Consider the following 12,147-nt stretch of genomic DNA (forward strand, 5'->3'; position numbering starts at 1 on the left):
AATGTGTGCACTTAGGAATTTGCCATGTACTTGTCATGAATAGTGTTTTCCATTATGTTTTGTGAATTCTGAGTAGTCCAAACAAAGGTAGGCACAATTAATAATTCTAAGTTGTTATAAAAAAGTTGCCATGTCAAAATGTAGAGAGAAAATAATCTAAGTTAGTTATCAGAAAAGTTACCATGTCAAAAAATTGTAGATAGAGACAATAATTCTAAGTTGTTATAAAAAATTTGCCATGGCAAATTGTTGAGAGAAAAATAATTCTAAGTTGTTACCAGAAAAGTTGCCATGGCAAATTGTAGAGAGACAAATAATTCTAAGTTTTTATCAAAAAGTTGCCATGGCAAATTTGTAGAGTGAAAAAAAATTCTAAGTTAGTTATTAGAAAAGTTGTGATGGCAACTTAAGATGTTAAAAAATATGGTAAAGTTATAGATGTTAAAAACATGGCAAAGTTGCCATGGCAACTTAAGATGTTAAAAACATGGCAAAGTTATAGATGTTCAAAAACATGGCAAACTTGACATGGCAATTTAAGATGTTAAAAAACATGGCAAACTTTGTTCAAGAACATGGCAAACTTCTATAATTAACATGTTCAAAAACATGCAAACTTGCCATGGCAAAGTTATAGATGTTCAAAAATATGGCATATTTGCCATGGCAACTTATGATGTTCAAAAACATGTCAAACTTTTCAGATGTTCAAAAACATGGCAAACTTGCCATGATATTTTAAATTGCTCAAAACCTTTTGCAAACTTGCCACGGCAAACTAAAGATGTGGAAATACATGGCAAACTTTTTAAATTAAGTTTGTACAATAACATGGCAAGCATGGCACAAAAATTTAATTAATATGTTCGAAAACATGGCAAACTTGCCATGGCAACTAAAGATGTTTAAAAACATGGCAACCTAATATGCTCAAAATCATGGCAAACTTGCCATGGCAACTAAAATCAGTATTTTGTTTATAGCTATGTTTTTTTTTCCAATGGCAACTAAATGCATTTTTTTGCCATGGTTCGTTGTGTCTTCTTGCCATGTCCATCCGAAGAATGTTTGTCATGGCCATTACAAATTAGTTTGAGAGCACGACAAGTTTGCTCTTTCAATTTTGTTTTGCCATGGCAGTTTTACCTAAATCGTCGCGGCAAATTTCAACTTTTATTGCCATGGCAATTTACAACAGCGGCAAATTGTTGTGACCAACGGCAATTTATTTAAAACCATGGCAAATTTATTTTCTAGCATGGCAAGTTTATTTTTTTGTTGGACCATGGCAATTTTAATATATTTTCATCAGCTATTTTTTCTATGAATTTCTAGATTTTTGTCGTATTTTTCATCAGCTATTTTTTCTATGAATTTCTAGATTTCTATTTTTTCTCAGTTTTTTCTGTTTTAGTATTGGGCCTGTTTTCCTTTTGATGCCCGTGCAACAGGCCCATGTTGGCGTTTCTGGACGTGTTCGCGCTGGGAGGTCTCCCAGGCCGAACGAGATCGTTCGGTCGTTCCCCCTTGCCATGCCGAACGATTCGTTCGGAATCAGGTCGATAGAAATCTGACGTTCGCTCCTTATCGGGGTTCTACCTACCTACAATTTCCGTGTGCTAAGATACCTCTAAGAGACAGACTCCTTCCTTTTTTAGGGGGGTGGTTTCCATAAATGTGACGGATTTTCGATCCGACGGAATCAATTCCACTTTCCATATCCTGATCCTGGCCGCTCCCGTCGTAGCTTCCTCGGCTAGGCCAGGACTGCCTTTCCTTGCAGCGGACGCGTTTGGACTCCTGCTCGGATCCACTTCGCCCACCGTCCGTCTATATAAGGCGGCACCAAGCGGCGGCCTCCGCACCGCGTCCACCTTCTCCCTTCCGGCCTCTCGCCACCGCCACGCGCCATCAGTTCCATCCCGCAAGAAGCCATCCATCGGAGGCAAGGCGATCCATCCAAGCTTGGGGGGTGATGATGCCGACGTCGTTCTTCCAGGGCAACGACGCCGGCGCCTGCGACGGCGACGGCTCGCCGCACGGGGTCAAGAAGATGTGGACCAAGGAGGAGGACGACCTGCTGCGGGAGCAGGTGCGGCGCTGTGGCGGCCCGCACAACTGGGACTCCATCTGCCGAGGCCTGCCCGGCCGCAACTCCAAGTCGTGCCGCCTCCGCTGGTGCCAGCACCTCGACCCCAGGGTGGAGGCCGTCAAGCCCTTCACCGTCGAGGAGGACATGCTCATCGTCAAGTACCAGGCCGCCTACGGCAACCGCTGGTCCACCATCGCCGAGTTCCTCTCCGGCCGCACCGACAACGCCGTCAAGAACCGCTGGAACTCCGTCCTCCGCAAGCGCCAGGAGCACGCCCCCTCCCAGCAGGGCCAGACGCGCCCGTGGGCTCCTTCCGCCGCCCGGCAGGCCGCGGGCCCCGAGGTCACGCCGCGGTGCCTGCCGCTGTTCCCTGATTCGGCCGAGGAGGTGCCGGAGGCTGACACATCTGCGGCGGCGAGGAAGTGCCTCGACCTGTTCCCTCTGGCGCCCGGGGATATCAGGGCCAACGCGGCTGCTGTGGCGCCGCCCGGTGACATGACTTGCGGAGCAGGCGACCCGCTCACCGAGCTGAGGCTCTGGCCGGCGCCGAGGGTGGTGTTCGACGTAATGCCGCTCCAGGCCTACCGGATGTAGATTTGCTTAGACTTGTTGTTCTCTCGTCTTACTTTTTGCTGATCGTGGGGAATTTTCCTAGTGGGATTTGACTTGTAATGGAAGCTCTGGCTGATCGAGAATGTTGTTAGGACTCCATTGGATCTTGGTATCAACAGAGCGCTGGATTTTCTGTAATCGTCTTGCTTGCTGGTTAGGTAATCAAGAAAGTTCTGGACTTAGTGTAATGCTTTGTGCTTCTTGATGATCAAGAAAATTCTGAACGTCTTGTAATTTGCATGACCATTGTAATCAACAAATCAATCTTTAGCAATTTTCTTGTTCACTGGAGATTACTGAACTACCTTGCTTGTTGGTTGTACCTTTTTCTTGCTTGTCGATGCACTTCAGTTACTCCTGATCTGCTTGGATTCAGTACTTGAGTTACTCATGATCTTCCAACAAAAAATCGAAAAGTTGCTCATGATCTTCCAGGGCCAAACGCTGTCAAAACAAAGCAGCATTTTCCAGTTGTTTGCACTGAATCTGAATTCTGAAACAGCTGGGATTCGAACGCTTGTTTCAGTACTCATGGCTATTTATTTATTTTTGCAAAAGAAAATAAATACTAGTGGGTGTTTCTGAATTTGCTTTGCTTGTTGGAAGCATTCACACAGATTATACATTCTTCGTGTACCTTTTTTTTTTTTGCGTTTTCCGGCACATGGATCAAGAATGTTGTTAGAACTCCACCTCCATTGTTACAGAAGATCTGTGGATCTTGGTATCATCAGAACTCCGGATTTTCTGTAGTCGTATTGCTTGCTGGTTAGGTAATCAAGAAAGTTCTGAACGTAGTCTAATTCTTTGTGCTTCTTGATGATCAAGAAAATTCTGAACGTCTTGTAATTTCCATGACCATTGTAATCAACAATCAATCTTTAGCAATTTCCTTGTTCACTGGAGATTACTGAACTTTCTTGCTTGTTGATTGTTGGAAGTAATCCATAAAGATTTTACGTTCTTTCTAGTACCTTTTCTCTTGCTTGTTACTCCTGATCTCCTTGGAATGGGATTTGACTTGTAATGGAAGCTCTGGCTGATCGAGAATGTTGTTAGGACTCCATTGGATCTTGGTATCAACAGAGCTTTGGATTTTCTGTAATCGTCTTACTTGCTGGTTAGGTAATCAAGAAAGTTCTGAAATTAGTGTAATTCTTTGTGCTTCTTGATGATCAAGAAAATTCTGAACGTCTTGTAATTTGCATGACCATTGTAATCAACAAATCAATGTTTAGCAATTTTCTTGTTCACTGGAGATTACCGAACTTCCTTGCTTGTTGGTTGTTCGAAGTAACCCAGAAAGATTTCTTGCTTGTCGATGTGCTTCAGTTACTCCTGATCTGCTTGGATTCAGTACTTCAGTTACTCATGATCTTCCAACAAAAAATCGAAACGTTGCTCATGATCTTCCAGGGCCAAACGCTGTCAAAACAAAGCAGCCTTTTCCAGTTGTTTGCACTGAATCTGAATTCTGAAACAGCTGGGATTCGAACGCTTGTTTCAGTACTCATGGCTATTTATTTATTTTTGCAAAAGAAAATAAATACTAGTGGGTGTTTCTGAATTTGCTTTGCTTGTTGGAAGCATTCACACAGACTATACATTCTTCGTGTACCTTTTTTTTTGCGTTTTCCGGCACATGGATCAAGAATGTTGTTAGAACTCCATCTCCATTGTTACAGAAGATCTGTGGATCTTGGTATCATCAGAACTCCGGATTTTCTGTAGTCATATTGCTTGCTGGTTAGGTAATCAAGAAAGTTCTGAACGTAGTCTAATTCTTTGTGCTTCTTGATGATCAAGAAAATTCTGAACGTCTTGTAATTTCCATGACCATTGTAATCAACAATCAATCTTTAGCAATTTTCTTGTTCACTGGAGATTACTGAATTTTCTTGCTTGTTGATTGTTGGAAGTAATCCAGAAAGATTTTACGTTCTTTCTAGTACCTTTTCTCTTGCTTGTTACTCCTGATCTGCTTGGATTCAGTACTTCAGTTACTCATGATCTTCCAACAAGAAATCAAAAAGTTGCTCATGATCTTCTAGGGCCAAACGCTGTCAAAACGAAGCAGCCTTTTTCAGTTGTTTGCACTGAATCTGAATTCTGAAACAGCTGGGATTGGAACGCTTGTTTCACTACTCATGGCTTTTTTTTATTTTTGCAAAAGAAAATAAATACTCGTGGGTATTTCCGATTTTGCTTGCTTGTTGGAAGCATTCACTCAGATTATACGTTTTCCGTGTGTACCTTTTTTCTGTTTTTCGGCAGCGGCACATGGATCAACGGGAATCAAATTTGTTTAGAGAAAAAAATGGGAATATACGTCCCTCCTTGAGAAGTTCATTTACTCCCTCTGTTCACTTTTATAAGATGTTCAGACGGCAGTCAAAACAATTCAATGTGTGTTGTCTGGAACGTATTATAAAAATGAACGGAGGGAGTACTTAATTTGAAAATTCGAAGCAGATATCCTTGTTTGCATTAAACTCTGAATTCTGAAACACTTCGCCTATGAATCCAATGTTCTTGAGCTCACAATCACTACGAGCTCCACAAAAAGCTTGCATATACTTCCGTGGACGAGGGTTGGCCTGCTTTCTCCTCCATGAACATGATTTCATTTATGTTACCCACCAATAGGCATGGGTAGTCAGAGTGTTACTATAGGTACCGCATGCGCTCCCATTTCTAGTGTTTCTCCTCCCAACGGAATTCACCATAAGCTCCGGTGAGTCTCCATTCCCTTCCACCCCTTCATCACCTTAACATAAATGTAATAAGGTGTTTTTTTAAAGATCCAGCTTGGCTGGCTTTGATAGATTTAGAAGAGAGCATATGGGAGACAAAGTTTGATCAAGTGATCAGGGTGAGAGCAAAAAAAAAGGTACAACAGAGGAGGTCCTTCGGCCTCCAGCCCCCAGCTAAACTTTAGGAAGCTATCTCACACCTAAATCCCCAAACGGGGGCTCAATAGTTCTTGCTCCGGCTAGCCGCCAGTGTAATAAGGTGTTGCAAATAATTTCTACACACTAACCTCTCTTCTCCAAAATAGCACTAACCACCCTTCCTCATCACTATCCGAGACAATTTTATATCTCGTACGCAAGTTTCTAGACAAACACTCAGCTGGATAGCCATCAAGGTGTGTCTCCAATAGGAGCAAAACCTTAGGGTTACAACAGTGATGGGCAACCAGGAATGATCGAACTGCCGCAGTGTTACCAAACCATGGCAGCTCAAGAATAGGAGTTTCATCTTTGTCGGCGCACTGCATCCGAGAGAGGCCGCTGATCCTCTCGAAGCTAAACTTACACGACCCTTCTGTCTTTTCTTATCATTTCGTTTTTTTTCTAGTTACTTAGGTCCTAACTAATCTTCATAGCTACCCCGGTTTTGTCACCTTATCCACTGGGACAACATTCAATTGATCCACAGTGTTTTCTTCCTCCTTTCATCTTCTGAACATAATCTTTTCCTCACCCCCTTTTTACCCTCAGACATATATACACTTTTTTACCCTACATAGATGTCGTGTCTGCAAGCTCATTCTCTTCCCTGAGGTCTTATTCTAGGCACAACTGGAATGTAGGCACCAATCCACAAAGTCCCCTCTACCTCTGCGTGGGCCAAAGTCAGTACGGCCACGTCCAAAGTCAGCTATGTCACCCCCTCATATATACATGTTACCCTACCTCTTCCACATGAAAATTGGCCTCTCCATGTGTGTGCATCGGCTTTAAGCCATGCGCCCCACTTCAAGTCCTTGTCCTTGTATTCACACTCCTCATGCATATGCCCTAAAAGGCCAAAAGCAGCACAAAACTTGGGGGTCTTCTCATATTGCACTTGATAATGTTCTCATTTTCCAGAACTAGACACAATAACAAATGTTGGTAAATGGCAGATTGACATCACGCTTAATATTTACCCTAATGAAAGCGCCGAATGCCCCAAAATCCAGATGAACTTGAAGAAAAGTAATTCTAGCATGCACAGGATATCCCATACACGGATCCATCGTTCGTGGTTGCTTTGAGTTTCGTGCTACTTTTTATCTTCTTAGAATTATCATGTTTCGAAGTGTTCATTGAGTTTTCCTTCCTCTTTCAAAGCGTATCTTATATTTCATCGTGTATCAGCAAACTCGATCCATAACAAGTGTATCGTCGTGTTTACTGATGTTCAGAAAACAAGTGCATTTTTCACTGGTAAACAAAGAAAACACGACGATACACATTGAAACAAGAGAAAAGCCGAACAGACCATTTTAAAACGTGTTAAATTTTGACAACGACCCAAAAAATAGCACGGATCTTAAATTAACCACGGACGGTGGATCCATGAAGGGGTACGCGGAGATAAACCCCTCTCGGTGAGCTTGTTCCACTTCACCTATCTTCTTTTCTTGCAGCCAACGGCAAAAGAAAACGGAATCAATAAGTGCCGAACGTACCCTTTTTTAGATTCTCAGTCCGAACGCCTCCTCTGCCGTTTGATTTTTGGCACGAATCCTAGAGCACCAAAAATCGCCACGTCAGCGAAGAAGCTCGTTCGGCATGAACGACAGCCGTCCCGAACGCCGCCCCACTCCTCTGTCTCTATCCTTTTCTCCTCCTACACTCCTTTCTTCTCCCAGATGCCTGCAACCACGCCCATACGGGGTGGCGAGCTGCTCGTCGTGCACCGCCGCCTGACCGGGCGTCCCTGCTGCCTGCAACCACGCCCGAGCTCCCGTCGATTCGCCTCCAACCCAGGCAGCAGCCGACGCCTTCCTCTCGCCGAGAGCTGGTCGTCCCCGCGCCGCCGTACGCCGGAGCGCTGCGACCGCTCGCCGGTGAATCCATTGCGCTCTTCTCTTTGCTTCTTCTCCTCCTTCCTCATCTACATGCCCTGCGGCCAGGGATGTCTCACGCCAATGCTCGGCGCCAGACTCTCCACGCCCGGCGGCTAGGACGACTCTGCTCCGTGCGCGGCGCGCGGCGGGCAGCATCTGCACTAGGGCGCGTTGACCGTCGGCGTTGTGTTGCCAGCGGCCACAGCCGCAGACCATGCCCTCGGTCACGTTCCTACTCTACAGCAGTACCAGCAAGACGAGCAAGCCGGATGCGTCGCCGCCGTGACCACAGCTTGTTCCTCGCAGCGACCGCCGTGACCCGTGACTTCCGCCAGATCAATTAGGAAAGCGTTTTCAAGGTGAGCAATGCTTCATTCCCTATGTCATTCGTTGTCAATGCTTCACAATTCATCCCGTGCCTCAATGCCTGAATTTTACCAACAACTGAAGCATGGACGCCTGAAATTATCAACATATTATTTGTTGTCTCTAAAAATCATGTCAATGATTCACAACACTTACGGTTTCTGTATTCTACAGATTTAATGCAAGCGTTGGCATTGATTCTAGATTCCCTTTTTTGTTTTGTTTTTTCTGAATGTTAAGAACATTCACAGCTTGTGACATGCCCTTTTGTTTGGTTTTTTCCATGTTGTTAACACTGTGGGACCCCTTTTTCAAAGTTACTGCAATTTTTGCCATGATGTTTATATATACTTGCTATGGCAAAAAATTCTGTCCAATTTAGATGTGGGCAGTAGGCCAGTTTTCTTTCTTTTTTGCCGTAGATGATATGTGATAGTAAATGGGGGCAATGGCAAATTTCAGTAAAGTTTTGTTCAAACCCATGGCAATTTTCTCAAAAAATGTGTTCTTTCATCATGGTAATTTTGCAGACTCTTGTTTCTTTTTGTAGCTGTCACATGGCAAGTGCTTGGAGTTTCCCCCTATGTCTCATGGCAAAGTATTACCATGCTTTTACCCAACACAATGGCAAATTTTAATTGCCATGATCACATGACAATTGAAAAAAAATGGCATGTCTCCACCTTTTGCCAAGGCAAATGTAGCTTTCAATGAAGGATGGCAATTTAAGTCCATGGCCGAAAATTGAGGCAGAGATGAGATGGATTTTTTAGTTTGGTCACACTTTGTTGGTGGAGTAGATGCATCGCAGATTCACAATGTATATGGGAAGTAGTTGTTTTGTTCATGGTGTTTTTGATGGGGGGTTTTCCTCTGATCTAAACATTTATATGGGAAGTAGTTGTTTTGTTCCCTGGAATGGCTGTCCATTGTTTTTAATTTGTCTATAATGTGATATTGCCATGGCAATTCTTTAACATGTCGTCCTATGGGTAGCTCAAGATCGAGTTTGCCATGCAAAACTTTAATATGTGTTGTTTTTCTGCCATTATTTGCAAACTTAAGATGTATTGACATGGGAAACTTAATTTGAGTCTTTTTTTCAATGGCCACTATACATGCATATTTATAAGCATTCTTCTAGGAAAGTCACACTTTTCTCTAGATAGCATGGCAAGTTTTTTAGGACAAGATAAATTATTTTGTGTCCTAAATTGGCCATGGCAAATTTAGTTCGTAGATCAGGGCAAGTTTTAGCATGGCAATGTTTAAAATGATTTTTCCACGGGAAATTTAGTAGATGTCTGACGGTAAATTCAGTTTAATGCCCATGGCAAGTTTCTTTTTTCAAGACGATGACACTTTTTCAGCATGGCAATTTTTAAAGTGATTTTGCCATGGAAAATTCACTAGATGTCCCACGGCAAATTCAGTTTAATACCCATGGCAAGTTTCCTTTTTTTAGACCATGTCAACTTTTCTTTTACCATGGCAATTTTCTAAAGTGATTTTGCCATGGCAAATTCACTAGATGTCCCACGGAAAATTCAATTTAATGCCCATGGCAAGTTTCTTTTTTTTCAAGATGATGCCAACTTTTTTTTACCATGGCAATTTTTAAAGTGATTTTTTCATGGCAAATTCACCAGATATCCCATGACATATTCAGTTTAATTCCCATGGCAAGTTTCTTTTTCAAGATGATGCTATTATGTTTTACCACTGCAAATTCACTAGATGTCCCACGGCAAATTAAGTTTAATGCCCATGGCAAGTTTTTTTTTCAAGACAATGTCAATTTTTTTTGGGTTTTTATCATTTATGCCACTAGTTGTGTCCCACTACTCAGTTTTGCCATTAGAAGTTACAGCTGCTCAAAAATGCCATCAATCCGTGAGATGCTTGCTCAAAAATGCCATTAGATATCTTAAAAATGTCATCGTTCTGTTAGATGTTTGCTCAAAAATGCCATTAGACATTGTTATTTTTACGTCAAACCCGTTGACCATGTTCTATGACAAAAATAAGCCTAGACCCACATGTCAGTTCTCTCTATCTCACAATAATATGTGTGGCCCCACTTGTCAGGAGTAACCAAGCGAATAATTTTACAGGAAAATAAGAACACTGTTGGGATCAAGTGGGCCCATACTTTATTGTAGTGAGATAGAGGGAGAGCTGGCATGTTGGTTCATAGGTATTTATGTCATTATAACATGGCAAAAAAGATTTGAGATCACAATATTGGTGTTTAGTGGCATTTTTGAGCATGTGTCTAATGAAGCGATGATATTTTTGAGCAGTTGAAATTTCTAGTGGCAAAACTGAGTAGTGGGATACAACCGGTGGCATAACTGATAAAAACTTTTTTTAAAGTGATTTTTCCATGGCAAATTCACTAGATGTCCCACCGAAAATTCAATTTAATGCCAATGACGAGTTTCTTTTTTCAAGACAATGTCAACATTTTTTCATGGCAATTTTAAACTGATTTTTCCATGGAAAATTCCCTAGATGTCCCACGGAAAATTCAGTTTAATGCCCACGGCGAGTTTCTTTTTTCAAGACAATGTCAACATTTTTTCATGGCAATTTTAAACTGATTTTTCCATGGCAAATTCCCTAGATGTCCCACGGAAAATTCAGTTTAATGCCCATGGCGAGTTTCTTTTTTCAACACAATGTCAACATTTTTTCATGGCAATTTTAAACTGATTTTTCCATGGCAAATTCCCTAGATGTCCCATGATAAATTTAGTTTAATGCCCATGGCAAGTTTCTTTTTTCAAGACAATGTCAACTATTTTTCTTACCATGGTAAATTCACTAGATGTCCCACGACAAATTTAGTTTAATGCCTGCGGCAAGATAAGATTCTTTTTTTAGGACGATGCGAGAAAGAATACAATTTTTAATTAAGGAATCGCATTGTTGCATTCTTATTCATGTATGATTTTTTGGTATTATATTAGATGGGAAATTAGTCCTGTATATTACATGGAAAAATACTTACTGCATATGGTCTTTTGTTAATTTTCTATTTTTGTACACATAGTAGGTTTTAGGCATTATCATTTTTGTCCATAGCATTCATTTTTTGCTTGGTTAAAGACAGATGGCAATTTCTGGTTTGCATCACTGGGATTTTTTAGTTCTCAATTTTCTTCTTTTAATGGCAGTTTTTCTCATAATATGGCAACTCTGAGCTTTCTTTTTTCACAGATAATTTTTTTATGGACTGTGCTAACGACCGGACGGTGGGATTTTAGCTATAGGTACGGACGATCGCGCAAAGACACATGCATGCAGGACGAGTGATGATGACTTTGCATGCGCGTGAACTTGCAACTGCATTGTTAAATATGCATACATATAAAAACAAAATTGTTGATGTCATCAAAGATTTCTTTGAAATTCAAACTTTAAAATGTTTTGTAGCACAAACCATAGCTCGGATTAAAAAGCTGTTTTCACATAAAAGATTCGTCGCGACGAGATCTTCGTATCTAGATCCCGTGTTGATATATTTCGACGACTTTTTTTCAGGGTCAAAAGTTATCAGGCCCAAGCTAAGCAAGTTATCACGTCAATGATACGTAAGTTACCATCTTATTTATATAAAAATTACCGGGGCATAAAAGTTGTCCTCGAATTCTCCCCACATGCAAATGAATTAGAATACCAAAAAGTTGATGTCATCCTTGATTCCCCTTTATTTCGAAACTTCAAAATTTTTGTAGCTTAAACCGTTGGTCCGATCGAAATGGTTCTCGAAGAAAGCATCAAAACTAGATACTATATTGATTTGTTCAGACAACTTTTATTTCGGATCAAAAGTTACCACTTCTGGGCTAAGTAAGGTATCATGCCTGAGCTACATATGTTACCACGTTGTTTACAGATATTACCGGGTATAAATTATCATGGTCTACGATATGTGAGATACCATGCTATTCACATACAAAGTTACCGAGGTGATATTTTGTGAACCCCTCCCCCCCTCATGCCAAAGTTATCAAGACCGAGGTACATAAGTAATCAGGTCCGCATATGTAAGTTGCCATGCGCTATTCACACAAAACTTACCGAGGGGATATTTCATCACCCCCCTCCCCATGTCAAAGTTATCAGGACCGAGGTACATAAGTTATCAGGTCAGCGATATGTGAGTTACCATGCTATTCACACAAAAGTTACCAAGGGGATATTTCATCAACCCCCTCCCCCCGGTCCCCCA

At 41.6% G+C, this 12,147-nt stretch overlaps 1 protein-coding gene across 1 annotated transcript in view; it reads left to right on the forward strand.

Annotated features, from left to right (window-relative positions):
• LOC119285053 (transcription factor MYB77-like) overlaps nt 1-2,995 on the forward strand; it is a 4,381-nt gene extending 1,386 nt beyond the window's left edge. The window contains exon 3 of the mRNA XM_037564256.1: nt 1,659-2,995. Coding sequence (XP_037420153.1) covers nt 1,976-2,686 — 711 coding nt within the window. The 5' untranslated portion in view covers nt 1,659-1,975 and the 3' untranslated portion in view covers nt 2,687-2,995. The remainder of the gene's footprint in view (nt 1-1,658) is intronic.
• The last annotated feature ends 9,152 nt before the right edge of the window (nt 2,996-12,147 follow it).

Source organism: Triticum dicoccoides, chromosome 4A (assembly GCF_002162155.2).
Source record: "Triticum dicoccoides isolate Atlit2015 ecotype Zavitan chromosome 4A, WEW_v2.0, whole genome shotgun sequence".
NCBI classification, from domain to species: domain Eukaryota; kingdom Viridiplantae; phylum Streptophyta; class Magnoliopsida; order Poales; family Poaceae; genus Triticum; species Triticum dicoccoides.